At 35.5% G+C, this 22,060-nt stretch overlaps 1 protein-coding gene across 2 annotated transcripts in view; it reads right to left on the minus strand.

Moving 5' to 3' along the window:
• unc-45 (unc-45 myosin chaperone) overlaps positions 1-22,060 on the minus strand; it is a 368,157-nt gene that overhangs the window by 126,988 nt on the left and 219,109 nt on the right. For both annotated transcript variants that reach the window (XM_090393271.1, XM_090393270.1), the window contains exon 14: positions 11,396-11,536. In XM_090393271.1, coding sequence (XP_090249397.1) covers positions 11,396-11,536 — 141 coding nt within the window. The remainder of the gene's footprint in view (positions 1-11,395; positions 11,537-22,060) is intronic.

Here is a 22,060-nt window from a genome sequence, read left to right on the forward strand (position 1 = left end):
ACTTGAGGCACAAAAAATGCCATCAAAAACTTGATACTGGAAAGATAGCTGTGTGGATCATATCTGACTAGAAATGTATAAATATGGAGGTATAAATGCTTTACAATGACCACACTGCATAATTCAGAAAATCTAGGCAGAGGGTTGAATTCCAGGTGACTGGAATAGAATTTTCATAGTACCCAACTATAAAAAAAGGGAAAATAAAACTGAAAGTGAGAATTACAGAGGAATTTCTCTACTGAGTGTTCCTAATAAAATTTATGCAAGCATACTTGAGAATTTTGGAAGAGAAACTTGGAGAAAAATAAGTTGAATTCAGTCAAAATAGGTGTTGGATCAAATTTTTACTTTAAGACAGATAGTTGAGAAAGTGTACCAAAAGAAAAACTTTCCAAATGTGCTACAATTATATGGATTATACGAAACATTATATAGAGCAATACACAGTCTATATTTGAGTAGTAAGTCATCAGTTAGAATTGAAGGAAGTAATGGGCAATAATTTGATGTAAAATTAGGTGCAAAACAATGGTACACACACACTCTCTCTCTTTCCCCCCACTGTTATTCATGAAGGAAAGTTGTATCAGACCAGATATCAAAACTGGAAATGTTAACTTCAGCTCCTTTTGCAGATGACACTATACTTTTAAATATATCCAGTACAAGTCTGCAGATTTCTTAATTAAACTGGATTCTGCTCAAACAGTGATGGCCTGGTTGGCCAAGTAGTTAACATATCCGTTCTCCAACCAACAGGTCACGGGCTCGAATCCCACCGTGGCATGGATGTTTGTGTTTGTCTTTAGGTGGAAGATGAATTTCATCACCCGGTGTGAGACCACTTCCCCACTTATTGGATGCCTGAAGTGGCTGAAAAAGTTCCACGTTTAGTCTCTGCAGCAGGGCTTCCAGACAATGTAAAAATAAAAAAAATATATAAAACTGGCAAAAATGAAAAAAAAAAAAAAAAAAAAACTTGCCAACCCATGGTACAAATTGGTACAAATGTACTATAGGTTTAGTAATAACCTTTTGTGGGTGGTAACCACATAGGAAAAAAAGTATATGAAAATCAGCAATAAAAATAAAGAATACTTCCACATTACTTTCAACAGTAAGATGAAGGAAAAGAGTATCCCCAAGGAAGAGGCAGAAACATTGAAAATATCATCTGCATCCTGAATGAGGACTGAATGAGAAGCAGTAAAGCATTTCAGATATTTAGATACAATTTTTTTAGTGAAGATGGTAAATTAACTACAGAAATAGACAATAGAATAATCAAAGCTAGTTTGATAGGGGAGTCAGCTGAATTAATTTATATGGAAATAGGAAAGGAATAAATAAAACACTAAAGCAGCACAATATACAAGACAGTTTCAAACCAATTTTAACTTATGGATCTGAGAAATGAGGCAGAAATACAGCATCTGATCAAAAACATAAAACCAAAGATATGGGAGTTCTGAGAAAAATTAGCATCAGTGTCAACATTTGGGAATGAGTGGGTAGAGGTAATATCAGGTGGTATAGTCACTTAAATAGGTGTTTATTACTATGGAGGAGAACCAGAGAAAGACCGAGATCTAGTTGGATTGATATAAAAAGAAGTACCTTAAAAGTCCAAAATATAAGATATAATAATACTGGAGCCAGAAAACAGACTAATTTGGAGGAAAACTGTCAGAAGTTAGTATTAATATAAACTCTTCAAATAGTACATCACAGTATCCTGTACACCCCGTGAGTGCAAAGTAGGAAATGTGATAATGACTGATGTGATATATATACTTAGCTATAAGTTTATCTACAAGAAATAGATATATATTGCTTGGAAAGAATCAATGGACAAGGCGCACTGTGTCATGGAACAAGCTGGTATAAATTGGAGGAATATGATACTCCTAAGTCAGTGCAACTGTGTCTGGCTAAAATGGCTGCAAGAAGGGAACTGACAGAGTTTGAAAGAGGCATTATGACAGGATGCCATGTAGCAGGCCCATCTGTTTGACAAACTGGGCTATCCCAGATCAACAATCAGTGATACTATACTGAAATGGAAGCACAGGAAGTCAACTGCAAGTGCTACCTGCAGTGACCCACCACACTTACTGAACATGATCATAGGTGCTATGAAGAATAATATGAAAAAAACTGCCATTTTCTGGCCGACATGTTGAATGCATAATTCCAAATTACGAATGGGTTTCCTTGGTAGGACAGCAATATGCAAGCCCCCACAATACCCGAACCAACATGCAGCATTGTCTTCAGTGGTACAAAGAGCACGTATAGTGGGATGTGGAAGCTTGGAAAGCTATGATATGGAGTGACAAATCATGCTACACCCTCTACCAAGCAGATGGATGAATAATGGTGTGGCGAATGCCCAGTAATTGTGTTGTATCAGCATGTGTAACTGCAACTATGAAATTCATGGGTGGGTGGCAGTGTGATGGTATGGTCCTGTGATTCCAAGAGGTATCTGAACATTTCTAGACAGTACTATACTTCCTACTTTGTGGGGTTTCTACAAAACTAATTGCTGTCTCTTTCAGCAAGACAATGCATCATGTCATAAGGCTGCTGATGTAATTGTGAGGTTTGTGGATGAGCGTCACCACATTTGATCACCTCCACAGAGCCCTGATCTCAATCCTATTGAACATTTATAGGATGAACTGTAGCATTAGGTGAGGTCAAGGAAGGTTGGCCCCCACAACAGTCCAGGACTCCAATTGATCACTATAACATGCTTGTGGAAAGTATGCCTGGTAGGATGGTTGCAGTCACTGCAGCGAAAGGAGGCTCAACATCTTATTAAGGTGGGCACCATTGTAGTTTGTTCCTCATACTATGGTGTCCGTTGACTTCTTCCAAGCAGTGCTGAATGAGTGAGTGAGTGTGTGTGTGTGTGTACATACAAACAAACACACACACGAGACAGAAGAATCTGTAGCATATGCACATTTGTGCCATGTGTAGGATGTAGGTAAGGTCAGGAAAGAAGTTGAATTTTACCTGAAGATGGTGTAGTTGTTGGGAGCACTTCAAGAGAAAGGCTGTTCTAGAGAACAGAAGTAATACACTGAGGTCCAAAATCTAAGGGCGAACACTACATTTTTACTTATATATGAAAAAGTTTTCATGAATACAGCCAAATGTGGGTATAAATTTATTGCCAGCATGCTAATAAATTATATTACACAAAATATATTATAAATTTCACACAAATTAAATTGCAATATGTTTTTGACAAAAGTTATAAATTTCCCAAGGACATAGTTAAGGAATTAATGCACAGTGTGTACAGAAAACTCTGCACAGAGACATTTCAGTATGGCGTATGTCCACCCCAAAACTGCAATGCAGCTCTCATGACAATGTATCATGCTTAGCACCAAGTGATTCAGGGGTTCTTGAGCAACATTGTCCTACTCCTGCTTCAGAGCAAGGATAAGGCCTTGTTTCCTACAGGGAAATTTTGAGCAGCAATGCACCTCCTTATTGCATCTCAAATGTATTCCATGGGGTTCAGATCAGGGAAGTGTGCTTGCTGCTTTATTTGATTAACAAAATCCTTGGTCTCCAGAAGTATCTCCACTGCTCATGTATGATGTAGTCTGGCACTGTCATCCATAAAAATGAACGTGAAGAACTTTGTTCCGACATCGTTCACCGATTTAATGGATGCATTAATATTGGTGCATCCATTATTGATTAATATCCTTGGTCTATTTGACCACTTCAATATTTTGCCTGCTTTGTCACCTCTTAGTAGGTAACAAAGACCAATTATCAGAAGAACTGTGGATAAGATTATTGGTCTTTGTTACCTACTAAGAGGTGACAAAGCAGGCAAAATATTGAAGGTACTCCTGTATTGGTGAAGAAGCTCAAAGAGAGAAAGCCACCCATCATAACTTGCAGTGAATGACCAGAGAGAGAAATTGGCTACCCCAAATAACAAGTGGAAAGGAAAACCAAAAGATAGCAATTTACTAAGGGCAGTACAGTAACGAGGGTATGAAGCGCCTGTGAAAAATGTCTAACTTGCATCCCTAACACAATGCAAGTGTCTAACTTGTGCCCCCAACCCAAAAATGACAAACATTTTGAAAAATTTAAATGTATAAATGCAATATGTTAAATACTTACTATTAACCCCATCAAAATGAGTTGCAGAATTTGTGTGTCTAAAGCGGCATATTGCCGAAATTTAAAAATACAGTATAAAATAGCGGACTTTTATATCTATTTATTTTTATTTTTTTACATTTTGCGCCCCAAACCTAGTTGAGGCCATGGCGGGCGCCTCTTTCGCCGTGCCCTCGTTACGGCACTGACTAAGGGTCCCAATACCAAACAATAATCAAATGCACTAGATATATAAGAGTAACAGCACTCTTCAAATGCAAATTTCATATGATATACTATAATATGAAATTTTCAATTCCTAAAATTATGATGACTTTTACTGAAAATTTCCCAGTTAGAGCCAAAACAAATGTCAATAACTGCATGCTTGAACAAGTGCCATAGTTCAACTATTTATGATGCAACATTACATTTAATAACAGAGCTAATATAGACAAAAATTAGAGCTTCAGTAACTTAGCTAGTATCGACAGTGTGTCCTATAACTGGTAAGTCCAGTGTTCAAATCTCTGTGATGCCAAGAATTGTTATCAGAGTTCTTCAACTTAAGGTGTGTTGCCTGGTTTTATATGGCAGTGGAAGGGTTTTCCCTTCCTGGAAATGTTGATTTTTAAATCATGTAACACGTAAAACCAGACAGAAGAATATGCATATTTTACGGATATAGCAGATAATGCAAACAGGATAAATGCTGTAAGCAGGTTTCTAAGAAGTCAAGTCTTGGCTGTGACAGGCCATTGAGGAGGAGACAGGATGGAATAGGAGAGACAAAAAATTGAATAGATTTCAAAACATGTAGAACAATAAAAAGAGCATAAAAAGGTAAACTCAGAAAACAAACAAAAATAAAATTCTATAAGTAATGACCACACTTACATTAATGTGTGGATCAGATATATTCTCTGAACAAAAATGATCTTATTAAAATGTAAATAAGAAATTAAATTCCTAATAATAAAAAATAGTACAAGATTAGATCATATCAGAAATGAAGATATTACAAAAGAGTTGAACCTAAAATAATAAAACAGCAGAAAAAGAAAGACTATTTTGAAATGATGCTGGAAGTTAACAAGAAAGTTCTACACTACCAGTCTACATAAAAGCAAGACAATGGAAGGATCAATTTTGAAACTGGAACAGGCATATTGCCTATCCATGGAAGAAGAAATATTCCAAAATCAATTTTATTACTTCCTGCATAAGTAATTATTTTCAACTTTGTATGAGATGTGTGGTAAACAAAACAAAATTTACACCATGTTAAAAATATTGTGCGATCTTGATAGCAAAGTAAACACTCTCCAGATAAAGGCAAAAGTATAGTAAACATAAAAGTATAAAATAGTTAATTTCCTGTCACCACCACCACCACCACCACTCAAAATACACAAAAGAATGACTACTGCATAAGAAATAAATACTTATAAGCACTCACTTTAGTGAGTACAGGCATGGCAAACCCGAGGAGATGGTGATTGTCGGAGGAGACTTGAACGGACACATAGGGAGACAGAATAAGGACTGTGAAAGGGTACATGGTGGAAATGATGAACCAGGAAAGAGAGAGGATTTTGGACATTGCAGTAATGTTTGATGTGGCAATTGTGAACTCCTTTTTCTGTAAGAGGGAAGGGTATTTGTTAACATTTAGAAGTAGCAACAACAGTTCACAGATTGACTACATTTTGATTTTGACTAGAAGAAAACATCTTAAAGCAGTAACAAATTGTAAGGTAATCCCAACAGATCAAGTGGCACAGCAACACCGGCTGGTGGGCGCAGACTTTAAAATAAAGTCGAAGATAAGAACATTTGGAAGCCATTGGAGGAAGAAAATTAAGTGGTTTTCACTTAAAAGAAGAGAGTGTGAGGAACCATTTTAGGGAGGTGTTAGAGAGGATTTCGGATGGACTAGAAAGTGTACATGACTTCTGGAGACATAATTCAAAAATAATTCTAAGCTGTGCACAAATGAGGTGCTTGGTGAAACATCTGGAAAGATTAGAGACAACAAGGAGGGTTGGTGGTTGAATAATAATGTACAAGAAGCAGTGACGGCTAAGAGGAAGGCAAAGCAGAAGTGGGACGAGTGGAACAGAGAGCTATGAGTAAAGGGGATGCCCAAGACTGTAAGAATTACAGAGGAATAAAGCTGATGTCCCACACAAAGAAAATCCTAGAGGGGGTTCTTGATGGACTGAGGAGGAAGGAGGTGGAGATTGCAAAGAAGCAATTTAGCTTCATGCCTGATCGATCAATGACAGATGCTATCTTTGGGTTACAACAGATGATGGAAAAGTTTCGAGAGAAGCAACGGGAGCTACATCTGGTATTTATTGGTCTGGAGAAAGCGTGTGATAGAGTGCCAAGGCAAGAAGTCTGGAGCTGTCTGAAGGAGAAGAAGGTACCAGAGAAATATGTCAGGTTGGTGCAGGAGATGTACAGAAATATGAAGACAAGAGTTCGAACCTGCCTGGGAGAGACAAAGTTTTCCAGTGACAGTTGGCTTGCATCAAGGGTCAGCATTAAGTCCATTCCTGTTTAATATTGTGATGGAGGAGGTGAGAGAAGACACACCTTGGACTATGTTGTATGCAGATGACATCATGCTGTGTGCAGAGTCAAGAGAAGAAGCGGCAGCTAAACTGGAAAATTGGAGGAAAGTACTAGAAGAGAGAAGTATGAGACTGAGCAGAAGTAAGACAGAGTATACGTGTTGCAAAGTGGATGGCAGCCAGGAGAAAGATCTGGAGCTGGAAGGAAATGTCATCAGGAAGGTCAGTGACTTTAGACACTTAGGTTCAACAATGAAAAAGGATGGTGAGGATGAGAAGGAAGTGGATGGTGGAAATGGAGAGATGGCTGGAGTGCTATGTGATAAGAGGGTGCCGATCAATCTAAAAGGAAAATCTACAGGACAGTGGTGAGACCAGCTATGACATATGCTATGAAAACTGTGGCCCTGAGGAACAATAACATCAGCAGGATGGAGGTAGTGCAGATGAGAATGCTTAGGTGGATGTGTGGTGTGACCAGAAAGGATCGTCTGAGAAATGACTATGTAAGGAGAACAGTGAAAGTTATGAACTTAGGAGCAAAGATACAGGAGGCAAGGTTGAGATGGTTTGGTCATGTGATGAGGAGGGAGGAAGAGCATGTGGGAAGAAAGGTCATGCAGATGGATGTGCAGGGGAGGAGGAAACGCGGATGGTCAAAGAAGAGATGGAGGGAGATGGTGGAGGAGGACTTGAGAATGAAGAACTTGGATGTGCCTGCAGCCCAAGACATGAGGTTGTGGAGGAGACTCACCACAAACAGCGACCCTACTTAAGTGGGAAAAGCTGCAGAAGAAGGAGAGCTACAACATTATGACTTTAAAATTCACAATATATTTGTGTAGCTTTGCTTAGGATTTTTCTTAGTTGTTACCATAGTGACAATCACTATGTTTGACTACCATATAGTTTTTGATAATCGCATAGTTGACTATCACTATGTTTACCATAGTGATAGTCAACTGTACCCAAGAAGCTGATAAATAAACATGCAACAACTCTACAATGAAACATTTCAAGTCAAAATGATCACTAGCTTTTATAGTAACATAAAAAAAGATCTCTCGGGGGGGCGGGCGCGCTATAACCCCTAGAGAGCGCATCCCCTGGGTGACAGATAGGGGGAGCCCACCATGTGTGCGCACGGGCACATGTGTGTATATATATGGTGGGGTAGTCAGAATATACTGAATAAGGACTCGTGGACCAACAGGGCCATAAGGAGCAATCATTTGGATTGTAAGGGAAGCGGCACGCCCATGGACCCCTAGCTAGATCTATCCTCCTCTTCTTCTACTTTGAGGAAGATCCGCTTGCTTTAATCTTTCCTATAAGGCCTTATCAGCCAACTCTTCTTATTTTATGACCCTTATGCTATTAGAGTACTCGAGGGCCATGGGGTCTTTTCATTTCTGGCATTACAACTATGCCCTCTCTATAAACCTTACTATAATTCTTCTATAATCTACTCTTTCCCCTTCAATATACCCTATTCCTCCTATGGGTTTAAATTCGGAAGAAGGCTAGTTCAGAAGCCTTAAGGTAGCAGCCAACCGCTGAACTATTCCATCATCAGGCTAGTCCCCTGACATGGAGAACATAATTCTACTTGTAAGCTGACAGAAAAAGATAATCGGATTGAATCTATGGAAAACAACCCTGGAATGGAAACGGTAAAACAAAAATGGAAACGACAAAATATAATACACATAGCAAACTGGAATGTAAGAGGAATAGCATATAAAGAAATAGAATTGGACCAACTATTAAATGAAAGAAATTTTAAAATAGCAGTAACTACTGAAACAAAAAAGAAATTAAAAGGAACTATGAGAACCGAAAATTTTAATGTGATATACAGCAGAGTCGATAGCGCCCAAAGAGTACAAGCAGGAGTCATGATTTGGATTCATAACTCCCTTTCATTTCAAAACAGTTAAAACATTATAAATTATGGAATGACAGAATAATAGAAGCTAGAATAAAAATAGATAGCAGCTATTTAACAATAATTGGTTTATATGTCCCAGAAGAAGGAAGAGAACAGGATAATATTGATTTTTATAATCTGCTAAAAAACATATATAATAAAATAAATAAAAATGATTACGTAATTTTAGCAGGAGACTTAAATGCAAGAATTGGAAACACGAAAATTAATAATAATATAGGAATACATGGAGAACATACTCTAAACAGGAATGGTAAAAAATCGATTCACTTTGTAGTTTATAATAACCTAAAAATAATGAATTCCTTCTATAAACATAAAGACATACATAAATATACTTGGGGTAGCAAGAGGATGGAAATCAATATTAGATTATTTTATATTAAATGAAAAGACATCAAAATTTTCACTAGATGTTAGAGTTCACAGAGGATATGAAATAAGCAGTGACCACTTCCTTGTTAAAATAAAATTAAGATTTCCACCTAAATGCTACAAGTAATAAGAACAGAAAGAAAATTTGAAACAATTGTTATAAAACTAGACTACTGAATGACATGAACGTACAATGGCTATATGAACAAAGAATTAACCAATATCTAGATAAAATAAAACAAAATGAAGAAATAGAAATAGAATGGCTTAATATAAAAACAATACTAAATGCAGCAGCAAATGAAAGCTTAGGAAAGGCCAAAAAATTCAATAAAAGGAAAAAAATGAAGATCTGGGATGATACAATCAAAGAAATAATCAAAAAGAAAAAAGAAGCCTATCACAACTGGTTAAGCACTAAAAGATTAGAAGATGAAATAGAATATAAAAGAATAAGAGCCATAGCTAAAAGAGAAGTCAGAAAAAGACAGAGAATCATGGAACAAATTTGTTTCTAATTTAGAACATGATTTATATAAAATAAGACCCAACGTATATAAGATTTTGAAACAATTAAATGCAGATACCAAAGAAAACAAAATTAAACACCGAAATGAAATTAGAAGAATTTCTAAATTACTACACAGAATTGTGGACAAACAAATATTTTAAAAAAGACAACTGGCAAACAATTAACAAAAATGAAAAGGAAATAACTAAAGAAGAATTAGAAATCAGCCTGAAAGAAACAAGAAATGGAAAATCACCTGGAGAAGATAAGCTAGGTTTAGACTATATAAATACGCAGAAACAAGATTCAAAGAAAGACTCATTATTTTTAAATAAAATTTATCAACTGGTATCTCCCCAATAGAATGGAAAAAAGCAATTGCGATTCCTATCCAAAAATTTTATTTTAGAAGTACGGAATGGATTTAGAAAAGGATGATCATGTATAGACCCAGCCTTTTGACTAAAATTAATAATAGAGAAAAGAAGAAAATACAATTTAGAAACACATATTGCATTTATTGACTTTGAAAAAGCATTTGACAAAGTTAAAAGAAACATATTATTTAACATATTAAAAGAAAGACAAATACCAAATAATATCCTAAAAGCTATCACAAGTATATATGAAAATAATCAAATACAAATAAGATTAAATCACAAGCTATCAAACCAAGTGGTCCGACAGGGATGTCCACCTCTCAGCAACTCTTTTTAATATCTACTTAAATGAAATAATAATAATAAAATGGAATAAAAATTTACATCAAGGTATAAAACTTGCTCCTACAGTGAACTTAAACACTCTCCTTTTTTTTGCCTACGACCAAATAATAATTACAAATTCTGAAAATAACTTACAGAAAGCTATTTTAGATCTAAATGAGATAGCCAAAGATTGTATGATAATATAAACATAAAAATCAAAAACTATAGCCTTTAAAGGACAAGATCCAGCAAGAACTAAAATAGTAATAGATAACAAGATCTTAGAACAGGTGAATTCATTTAACTACCTAGGATGTATGATCACACATGAAAATGAAAAAGATATAAACGTAAAAATTGCAAAATATTTAAAAATAACAGGTGTAATTAACTCTATATTTAAACCAAACCTAGTTCAAAAACAAACCAGACTAAAACCAGAAAAATACATTAGCCCTACCAGTCTTAATGTATGGAAGGGAAATCTGGACAATAAAACAAAAAGACAAACAAAGATTAATAACAGCAGAAATGAAGTTTATGAGAAAAACTGCAAAGTATACTCTATTTGATCACAAAAGAAATGAAGAAATTATGAAAGAATTAAACCAAGAACCAGTAATAGAAAAAATTAAAAAATATAAACAAAAATGGATGGAACACGTTCAAAGAGTGAAAACAGGAAGATTACCAAAACAAGCTTTAAAGTACAAGCCATTAGGAAAAAGAAAACCAGGACGTCCTCTTAAACGATGACTTCTAAGGCTGGAACAGGCCATGCTAGGCCTAAATCCTTGATATGTATGATGATGATAAAAAAAGATATTCATAAAATATTTTTTTGCAAGTTTTTATCTGTATTTTTTTCAATTTTTGCAAAAATTGAAATATATTTAAAAATTATTTATTTATTGAAAAGGAAAAATAAATATACATTTTGGAAAATTATGGAAACAACTACTGTGTTTGAGTAAAAAGTTTAGTTTAATATAATTTTCCAAAATGCATTCTGATCACCTTACGTGTAAGCCTAAAAGAAAGGAAAAATAAATATTTATTGAAAAGAAAAAGATATATAAAATATACAAAAAATTTAGAGCATTGTTACTTATATCTCACATAATCTAACCTTTATATGTTCCTCGGGGACATGCTGTTTAGCAAATTCAGCTAACTTTTTCAGTTCTGGAATTATTTCTTCTTTATCATAGCTATTAGTGAGATTCACCAAAGTTGTTACTACACCATAAACTACAGACAAATCTCCAATCTGAAAGATAAGATATTACCAGATACATTAAAACAGAGGTAACAAAAACCATTAAGTATGCCAAGAAATTATATTCTTGGTTTAATCCTTTATCCAAATGTAAGATTAAACCAAGAATATAATTTCTTGGCATCTTTAATTTATAGTATAACCAAGTGGAAAAACTTCCAACAACTATCTCTAATTCAGAGTATTTCAATAATAAGGTGTGACATCTTTTGGCTACTCATATATGGAAATATGACTTCTGCATTATGCTACTTCAACCTTGGTATAGGCTCAGGGTAGCGGTGATTAATACCCTTGGAGGGTAATGGATGGCAATGCTGTAGCCAATGAAGTTCTAACTGAGGCTCGACTATTGCTGTTACCCTCATGCCATGATCAGAGCTTTATAGTTCAATAACACCTTATCCTTACACTGTCCTCTACAGATAACGGGGAAGATAAAAAGCATTCTTGCTTCGCCCCTTTAAGCCAGTCCTTATAAGGACCTTGGTATCACCTCTGGGTCTGGCTCCCACTGAAGAGACCTCAATAAAGGTTGAAACTGGTCTGGGTAGTGACCCTTCCCATAATGCACAGCATTATACATGTCTGTAAGGATATTTGCTTTGCATTATGGGATACTAAGGCAAGTGATGTGAAGTCATTAGCTTTTATATATGAGTTGCCCAGTCATGAAAATACTTCCAGTGCAAACTTTGTTTGTTTACACTTGGATTAAACCAAGAATATAATTTCACAACATCTTTAATTTATAGCATAACCAAGTGGAAAAAGTTAAAACATTATGTAATACATATGTTAAGAAATATATACTAAAGTACATATGCATGTATTATTATACAAACCAATCATGCTTTAACAACAATGAAAAAAAATGAAGATGTGTTGAAAAGTTGTGATAACACCACGTAACTTACACATTATTCTATGTATCCCCCATGAGTATTATACACTTGTTACAATGCTGCAATCATCTGAGAAAAAAAGTATTTTCCTTGTTACACAAACCAGTCCTCAGCTGCAGATACGACTTCATCATCTGTGGTAAATTTTGTTCTTTTCAAGTGTTTCTTTAAATTTGGGAATAGACAGATGGGGGCCAGGTCTGGCAAATAGGGTGGGTGAGGCAGATACTGAAAGCCCGAACTGTGTATTGTCTGTTGGGTTTCGTGAGCAGGTGCGTTTTCCTGCCAAAGCAACACACCTTTGCTGTTTCCTGTGGCATTTTTCCTTCAGTACCTCCTTCAATTCCTTCAGAGCTGGTCAATAAACTGCTGTTGTAACAATTTCACCTTTTTTGAGGTACTTGGTAAGGATTATGCCATCCATATCCCAAATGACAATGGCAAGAACCTTCCCTGCTGACTTCTGGTTTTGAAACTTCTTTAGTAGTGGAGAAACTTTATGTCTCCACTCCATTGATTGTTGTTTGGTCCCTGAGTCATAGTTATGAAGCCATATTTTATCAAATTACATTATAAGTAAAAAAATTTATACCTGATTTCTCAAAATGACACAATATCCCTTGAGATGGCGGCACATGTTCTCTCTTTTGGTCGGCATTCAAACATTTTGGGACCCACTTTGCTGAGAGCTTCTGCATGTCAAGATGTTGGTGGATAATGATCCCAACTCATTCCCTAGATATCCCCATAGTTTTTACAATGTTTATGGCTGGTATTCGTCTAGCATCAAGGATCATGGCACGCGCTGCAACAATGTTTCTATGATCACTGTGGAAGGTCTTCCTGATCTGGTGGCATGTGTTGTTTAAATGCCCAGTTTTAAACTTGGCCACTCATCTAGCAACTGCTGGATATGCTGGGGCACAGTCCCCTGAAGTTTCACACAAAGTCTGGTGAATCTTAGTTGCAGACTTATCCTGCAGTACAAAAAAACTTGAAGGCATGCACCTCTGTGTCTTTGAATTTCTTCAAAACCTCTGACATGTCTTCTTATATATCCTAAAAGAAAAAGAACAAATTATTACAGAACAATTTATTAGTTAAAAGGTTTTAAGATAGTTCTTTCTTCTGCTTATATCAGTTCTATTTTAATGTTTATTAAAACAGAACTGATATGTGGTTATATTTTAATGTTCATCTACTAGTTGAATAATAACAGAGAAATTTCCGAGTTTAATGGGAGGGGGGGGGAGGCTAAAAAAGTTCTGATAAAAACTAAAATATGGCTTCCAGGCATTATGATAAACAAATAGGACAAATACAAAGATAGTATATCTATATGCAATCATGGTCACCATCAATACAGGAGACATGAGCGCAACATCTACAGTGTTGTCATATCACATATTGATGTTGACCATTACTCCCAACTTCCTGCACTTCACTCTCTCACTATTATTTGCATTGTCATTAATAATACTCCGATTATTATTAACTTCTATTTATTCTTTTCTTTCTTCTTTAGTGAGTTTTTTAAGTTATAAATGTGGTTAAAGTAGAAAGAAAGAAATTCAAGTAACATTAGTAACTGTAAAGTTAAAGTATTTTGTGTAACAGACTTGAGCTTAAACATTTATCTATCTTATGCAGCCTGTAAGACTTATTCTTTATCAAGAATTCTATAAAAAAAACATTCCATTTTCAAATAATTAGCAAATGTACTCCATGCATTGACTTCAGCTATTTCCAACTTTAAAATAACATCAGGTTATGCCTGTAAAAAGGTCATGTTTGTAATGGGAAGTCAAATCAGCTGTCACTCCTATAGTTTATACTGAAGGAGTGTATATCGCACATTATTTCCTCAGCCTCATGATGCCAAGTCTTAATACCTCAACTATCTAAACAACACAAAAACACACACACAATTTACCACTGGGGGAAAAAAAAAGCTCATCCACTTTTTGATATGTCTGGCACACATCTTCCTTCTAGCAGGCTGTCTTTCACTGTAAATAATTCACAAATACAATATGTTACTTTTATACCTGACAAGAATTAAAAATGCCAAGAAATTATATTCTTGTTTAATCCTTTATTCAAGTATAAGCAAACAAAGTTTGCACGTGAGGTGGTCTCTTCACAACTACACTACTCGTATACAGAGTATCCATAATGCAAAGCACACATCCTTTCAGGTGTGTATGGGAAGGACCACTACCCAGACTGGTTTCAACCTTCACTGAGGTCTCATCAGCTTCCACTGATGAGACCTCAGCTCCCACTTTTGACCAATATTGAGATAATGCAGAAGTCACATATTATTATGCACACTCAAAAGGATGCGTGTTTTGTGTTAGGGAATACTAAAGCAATTAATATGAAGTCATTAGCCTCTATATACAAGAAGCCTAGTTATGAAGATACCTCATGTGCAAACTTTGTTTGCTTACACCTGGATAAAGGATTAAACAAGAATATAATTTCTCGACATATATACACTCTCAACCACCTGACAAGAAATTATGTTCTTGTTTTACTCCTACCTAAGGGTAAGCACAAGCATGAAGTAATTTCACTAGTTCGCTTGTATATATAGAGGCTGTTGACTTCACAACTGCCTTAGTATGTCATAATGCAAAAACATTATGAGAAGAGTCACTACACAGATTAGACATTTATAAGGTATAATCAATGAGAGTCAGATCCAAGAAGATACAAATGTATCAATGCAGAAATCAAACATTTTCCATATATAAGTAGTATAATTATAAGCATAATTGCTTTTTTTTCAACAAAAGCAATTCAAGATCAAGTTAATGTTCTGAAGGGTTCAACAATAGTTTTCAATCTACATAACTGAGTACTGTTTGATTCAAGGACTTGACTTCAACCAGTACACAATATTTAAAAGAAATGAGAGCTTTAAGCCACCATCCAGCTACAATTGCAAGTCTTTTGGCACCTAGAGAGTAGTTCTCAAACCTATATGATGGATATAAATTAAGAATAATATCACAGGCTATTAATATGAAATTTTGCTATCACTAAATCACTAGTCAATGTCAGAACCAACTATAATAAAATTCCAATGCTCCTAGTCAAAATGTTTTTCAACCACCTAAAAATAACAAGAGGGCAGGTAAATATTCTCAGTGATAAGGATCATCATCATCATGCTAGACAAATCAGTTATTAATACTGTTGAAGTTATACCAGACAAGAAATAATATTCTTATTTTAATCCTTTACAAAAGCATGAGTCAACACAGTTTGAAGATGAAAGAATTTTCACATTAAACTGTCTTAGAATTCAATAAAACATAGTACACTTTTGGACATGTATGCTGCTAAACTGAATGGGAAGGGTCACTACCCAGACCAATTCTGATCTTTACTGAGGTGAAATAGTAAAGGGATGTTCATTGTAGACCCAGAGTAGTTACTAGAGGAGTGTTCCTAATACTTTCTCCTGATAGTATTAGGAGAAAGAAAAGACAGATAGATAGTATGAGAGAGAAAGACATCAGCTCTTTTTATATCATCATACAGCCAAAGGCTATCAGTTTTCCTTTTTCACCAGTCAAATGCAGATGAACAACCAAAAGACCAATTGAAACTAAAGCACAAAGATAACTGATACCCAGGTGGTTAGCCATATCTGAGTTAACCATCTTGAGTTGGCCTTCTTTGCCTAGTATTGCTCTCCAGTCATTCCTGCAGTTGATCATAAGATCACATTGAACTGCAAGGACCATAAAATCCTAAAAAAACATGACTTGACCACTTGTTACAGACCACATAGAAAACTGGCATCCCTTATCCGCTCCACCAAAGACCAACCACTTCCCCTAGACCTACCTGGTGTATACCAGGTCCCTTGCAGCTGTAAACTGTCCTACTTTGGCCAAACAGGCAGGACAGCAAATATCAGAATCTCAGAACACAAGGATTACATCCGATTTCACCAGTACAGCCACTCTGGGCTTGCAGACCCCGCTCTGGATACTCGTCACAGAATAAGATGGAAGAAAGCCACAGTAATACACCGCAGCAAGTTCAAGTATGAAAGACTATTCATGGAATCAGTCTCGGCCCTTAGGAACATGCTAAACCTCAACAAATTTGGATGCATGAAACTGCCCTAAATTTGGGAAACTTTTATCAGAAGAACTTCAGCCCAAAGGCCAAGAACTACCAATATAGCCCGGCAGGGGGCACCATCAGGACTTTAGGAAACGCTAGCTTCCTAACTTCAGTCTCATTTGCTGTTATTAGTACTTGTGTGCACGTGTCTTTGTAGTAAGTTCCCAAGAAGATGGCAACGTGACGTTCGCCGAAATATCGGAAAGTATATATTAAAGTTTATTTAATCTATATTTCTAGTATACGCTGTCAATTCCTTAAATATTAGTTAAATGGTATTTTGATTCATTATTTATAAAGATCTAAATTCCCTTCCCATTGCTGACAGGTTATAGGTACCGCAAAAAAATAACCTATTCTTGTAAGTAATAGAATGCCCAACACATTATATAATCTGTTCCAAATATGCAGAGTAAGAGGACAGCTGTAGAATGCATGTTCTACTGTTTCCAATTGGTAACATATGTCATATATTGGATCGCCAATGTTAAAGTACCTTCAGATGCTGTTATGAATCTGTCAAGTCCATCTAGGATATGATGCCATATTGTTGAGAGGGGTGGAGGTGGGAGAGTTTGTGAATGTATCTCTCCCACCACCACCCCTCTCAACAATATGGCATTATTAAAACTCTTACCAAGAGAGCCCACAATCTTTGTTCCAGTGGAACCGCCCTCACTAATGAGCTTAACCACATACAAAGCAATTTCCTCTCCAATGGCTACAGCGATCACATTATCAAAAAAATAATCAACTCCTCCCCCATTCCCCGTCCTTCTCGTCAACAAGAATTTAAAAATGCCATCACCATACCCTACATCCATGGCACATCCGAAAAAATAGCCAAGATACTAAAACAGTACAACCTACACACAGCATATAAGCCCCACTGCAAACTTGCTACCCTTATCCGTTCTACGAAAGATCAGCTCCCTCCTCTCTCTCTCTCTGCCTGGAGTTTACAAAGTACCCTGTTCCTGTAAGCTGGCATACTTTGGACAGACAGGCAGATCAGCATCCATCTCTCTAGAGGAACACAAGTCTTACATCTTCAAACACAACTATGGCCATTCAGGCTTGGCTGACCATGTTTTGGATACCACCCACAGGGTATCATGGAAGAAAACCACCATGTTCCACCACAGCAAATTCAAGAAAGAGAGACTTTTCTTAGAAGCAGCAGCAGCTCTCAAAAACCAACCAAATCATAAAATACGGTTGCATTAAGCTTCCGAAGATTTGGGAAACACTCATCACCAGAGTTCCCACCTTACATTCCAGGCCACCTACTACTGCCCTTAGAAGGCGCTCTACTTAGATAGGACTTTAGTGTCACCCACGTGGTTGGGCTTAGTATTGTTTGTTATTTGTGTATATGTTACATTAATTGTTTTTGTAATCCCCGTAGATGTCCTAGTGACTAGGACGAAACATAGGAAGTATTAAATTCTATTTTAATTATTTTTGAGTGTTGTAAAAAATCCATTAAGCCTCCAACTGATGTCCTCACAGCACTTAAGCCTCTACACACGTAGGCACAGCATAAGTTTCCATATAGCTTCTTGTTAAACTTCCCTGTGAAATCCTCATTCACTTAATGAGGCAGTGCAGAAAGGAAATAATATGATTAGTGAAGTGTCATTGGTTAGTCTCTAACTTCTAGATTTTGGATGAACCTGGTGAGGTCTTCAATCTGTGAAGGGGCAATTGTGTAGGCAGCTTCTTGTAAATTGTTTTCCAGTTTTTTTTTACAGTTGCTTCCCATTATTTCAATTTCATGCCTATTGTTCTTGATTTGGAAGATAGTTATTTTCTTTTCATGTAGATGATAATTGTACTGAGAAAACTATGAATCAGTAAACTATTATTTTTTCTTTAATTGTATCTCTTGCTTCCGAGCCAGAGGAGTCTTCATTTGATGATCCACAACATTTTCCATCTTTATAGTTTTTATTATTTTTCTTCTTTTAGATTTAGTTCCTTTTTTTAATATATGTCTTTTAATTTTTTTGTTTATCCTCATTTTTTTATTAATTCATCTTTTCTTTTTGATGATCTGACCTTTATTAAGGTCTCATTAGTGGGAGTTAAACATGGAGATAGTAAAATCCATATCAAGGCTATAGTCATATTTTCCATATGCATGTAAGAAAATGGTGTGCTACCATATTATTAAAATACTCCAGAATAGATGACTTCATAATTGTAGAATGAATTTTTACTTGGTTATGAATTAAATTATACTAGACAAGAAATTATATTCTGATTTTAATCCTTTTATTCAAGCATGAACAACAATGTTAGCATGTGAAGTATCTCCATGACTAGGCTCATTGTATGTGGAGGTAGACGACTTCATATTAAATTGCCTTAGTATCCCCACAATGCACTGCACACTTCCTTTTGGACATGATTGCTACTATGCATTATGGGAAGGGTCAGTACCTAGACCAGTCTTAATCTTAGCAGAAGTTTCATCAGTGGAAGCTAGACCCCCCCTCCATGGAGAGATACTGGAAGCTACATGAAAGGAGAAGGCATATATTTTCCATACACAAATTTCAAAATAGTACAGCTGATATTATTAAATACTCTCTGGATTAGAGAGAGCTGTAGAGATTTTTTTTTTTCTGTGTGTGTGTTGTTGTTGCTGCTTGATTATAAATTATGATATATTATTGTTACTATGCCACTTTAACCCTTTACACAAGTGTGCATAAACAAAGTCTGCAAGTGAAGCATCAGCTACAATAAATTCACCACAAGAAATATAATTTCTTGTTTAGTATAATTTATAATCAAGTGAAAAAAACTGTTTATAACTATCTTTAATATAGAATATTTTAATATGTCAATACCCGTTTTGCTACAATATAAAGAAAATATGATTTTTTGCATTGATTTAGCTTCCAGCATATCCATGAGTCTAGCTCCCATTGATACGACATCAAATTGATGCAAAACACTGCAATATATCATCACAGAGCATATGCTAATAAAACTACCCACCTTTTAGGAATTCAGTTAAAATTCAAAAAAGGAGTTATGCAAGGTTGCTTTGTTCTCTACGTTCCTTGCTTTTTTGCAAAATAACAATTTCCTTGATTATGAAGAAAAATAAAATATCAGCATAGGAAATAATAGTATAAACTCTGAGGAATAATTATTCAATATACATCTTTTTTGCTTTTTGGAAAAATTCAGCAAAGTCAGTGGATTAACCGACAACACTTACAAGACAAACATTTGAGGATTATGGGATCTTACAGGCATTCTCCTTGGACTAACATCCCCTCCCCCACCCACCCACCCACCCACCCACTACCATCACCAGGAGAGTGAGACTCACACCACATTTGGAAAAGCATTGAAACTTAAGAAAACTAGAAAATTGGGCAATTTCCTTTTCTTCAAAAGCCAAAATATTTAAAAGGATAATCTTCCCTGCTTAGCTGTACATATTACAGATATCACAACTTAAGAAAAACAATTGTATTAGAAATTTGTGCAATATTTTTGGTCCAAGTGATACAAAGAAGTTTAAAAGGAATTTCTTCAACTATCAAAGAAGAACAGAGGCTAAGGCTTCAAGCTTCTGGTATTAAAATCTTAAGCAACACAGCCTTGAAAATCCATCAAATATTACAAACCAATCATACATGTCCAGAGCTTCTCTGGCATCTGCCACTATTTAGAATCAATGATTACAATGGCCATTTGGCTGTTGTCCCTTAGTACTAGCATTCTATGTCTAACCCTGAGTCTGTTACATCATTCTGGTTCTGCAATTTCATCCATCAATAACAGCAGAAACTAGTTTGTCAAAATATTCAACTGCTCCCATTACAAACTTCCACATCTGGTCACTAACAATGACACCCTATTTAACATTTAAGGAAGTTCCAAGGATGTCTCAGCTGGAGGAACCTTGTTTGAAGAAAATCCTTCCAGTAAATAACATAAAATGGAGAAACTTGGACACTAGATGTCAAAAAATTTTTATATCTATAATTAATGAGATAAAATATCATTTGTAAAAGTGAGAGGAAAGCATGGTTTTGAAAACCAGCACTAGGATGTACAAATGCTTTACAATATTGTATTATGGAAATTCTACTGTTCAGTGCATCAATATTCAGATTCAGGAAGAAACAACTTAGGAGATATAAAACTTCTGGAGAGGTGATACAGAACACCATATCCACCTGATATGGTGCTCTGCATCATCTCTTAGCCATCCTGTTAGTTTACTGTGATTCTATTCAAATACAGGAATAAATGAAGAACAATTATTCCTGTAATTAAACAAGATAACCTTTGGCTAGGATAATATAAAGGAGCTAAGGCCTTTTTCTCTATCTCTCCTACTAGCTACCTGTTTTTTATTTTATTCCCCCCCCCCCAATACCATCAGACTCCCTTGCACTCCTATACTGAAGCCTGCAAAAATCCACCAATTCACTCGTCACAGGAGAATTATCACAGGCAAGTGAATTTTTAGTGTCTCATTCTAAACGCATTCAAAAATATATTTTGAATTGTACTGCTGCCTTATTTTCATTGCAAAATGTTCCTTATCAAGCTATTTGTTCACAGGCATCCTCCAATGAATGTAATAAAGAGGTTTTATTTTCAACAAGGAGATTGTATGTACATGTAATTAACTTAATAAGCTAATTCCTTCATAGACTGTTGGCCCCTGCCAAAACTCAAAGGTACCTTGTTGCTGTTCCTGAAATGTGAAGTAATTCCTATCTATGACAACAGATAGCACTGTTTATCTCTTGCCCTCTGTTATAAACTAAAAGTCATCCTTAATTTTGAAATAGTCAAGTATTCTCAAAGAACATTTTATTTTGCATAACTTGGAAGTCATCACCATTCTTATAAAAAAACAATATTATGATATTGATAAAAAAATTAATTAATTTAACAAGACTGATTTCCATTTATTTCACTGCCAACTGTAATTCTCTCAATACCCTCTGTAACCCTTAAGTAGGCATGTATGCAATTGTAATGTAGTATTGATGTAAGTCTTATTTTTGCAATTCACAACATATAGCATATTGTAATTATATATTTGAATATATATGAGGAAAAAGATTTTTAGGTGGGCTATAAAAATAAACAATTATCTTGCTAAGATGATTCTGAGACTTGATTACATGATTGACATCATGTTATGAAAAGTTAGTCTGGCTCTGTTGCCAGTGTTAACCATTTTCTGTTGTTTCTGTAAACTTATTTGTCTTTTTTATTGAATGATTTTTATGAATAATTAATATAAATTCACCCTTCATTATGGATAATAAATGAAAGTAAATGATGCAAACTACACCCTGTAGTATCGTGAAGTGCAAAATTAAAGGCAAAGTTAAGAGACCAGAAAATATCAAAAACACTGGAGTAAAGAGTTCTGTTGTGTCATCAACTAAAAACTAACAAGACATGATTTCAAGAC

This window comes from Typopeltis vanoorti, chromosome 5 (genome assembly GCF_054136105.1).
Source record: "Typopeltis vanoorti isolate ZY-2024b chromosome 5, IOZ_Tvanoo_1.0, whole genome shotgun sequence".
Classification (NCBI taxonomy): Eukaryota; Metazoa; Arthropoda; class Arachnida; order Uropygi; family Thelyphonidae; genus Typopeltis; species Typopeltis vanoorti.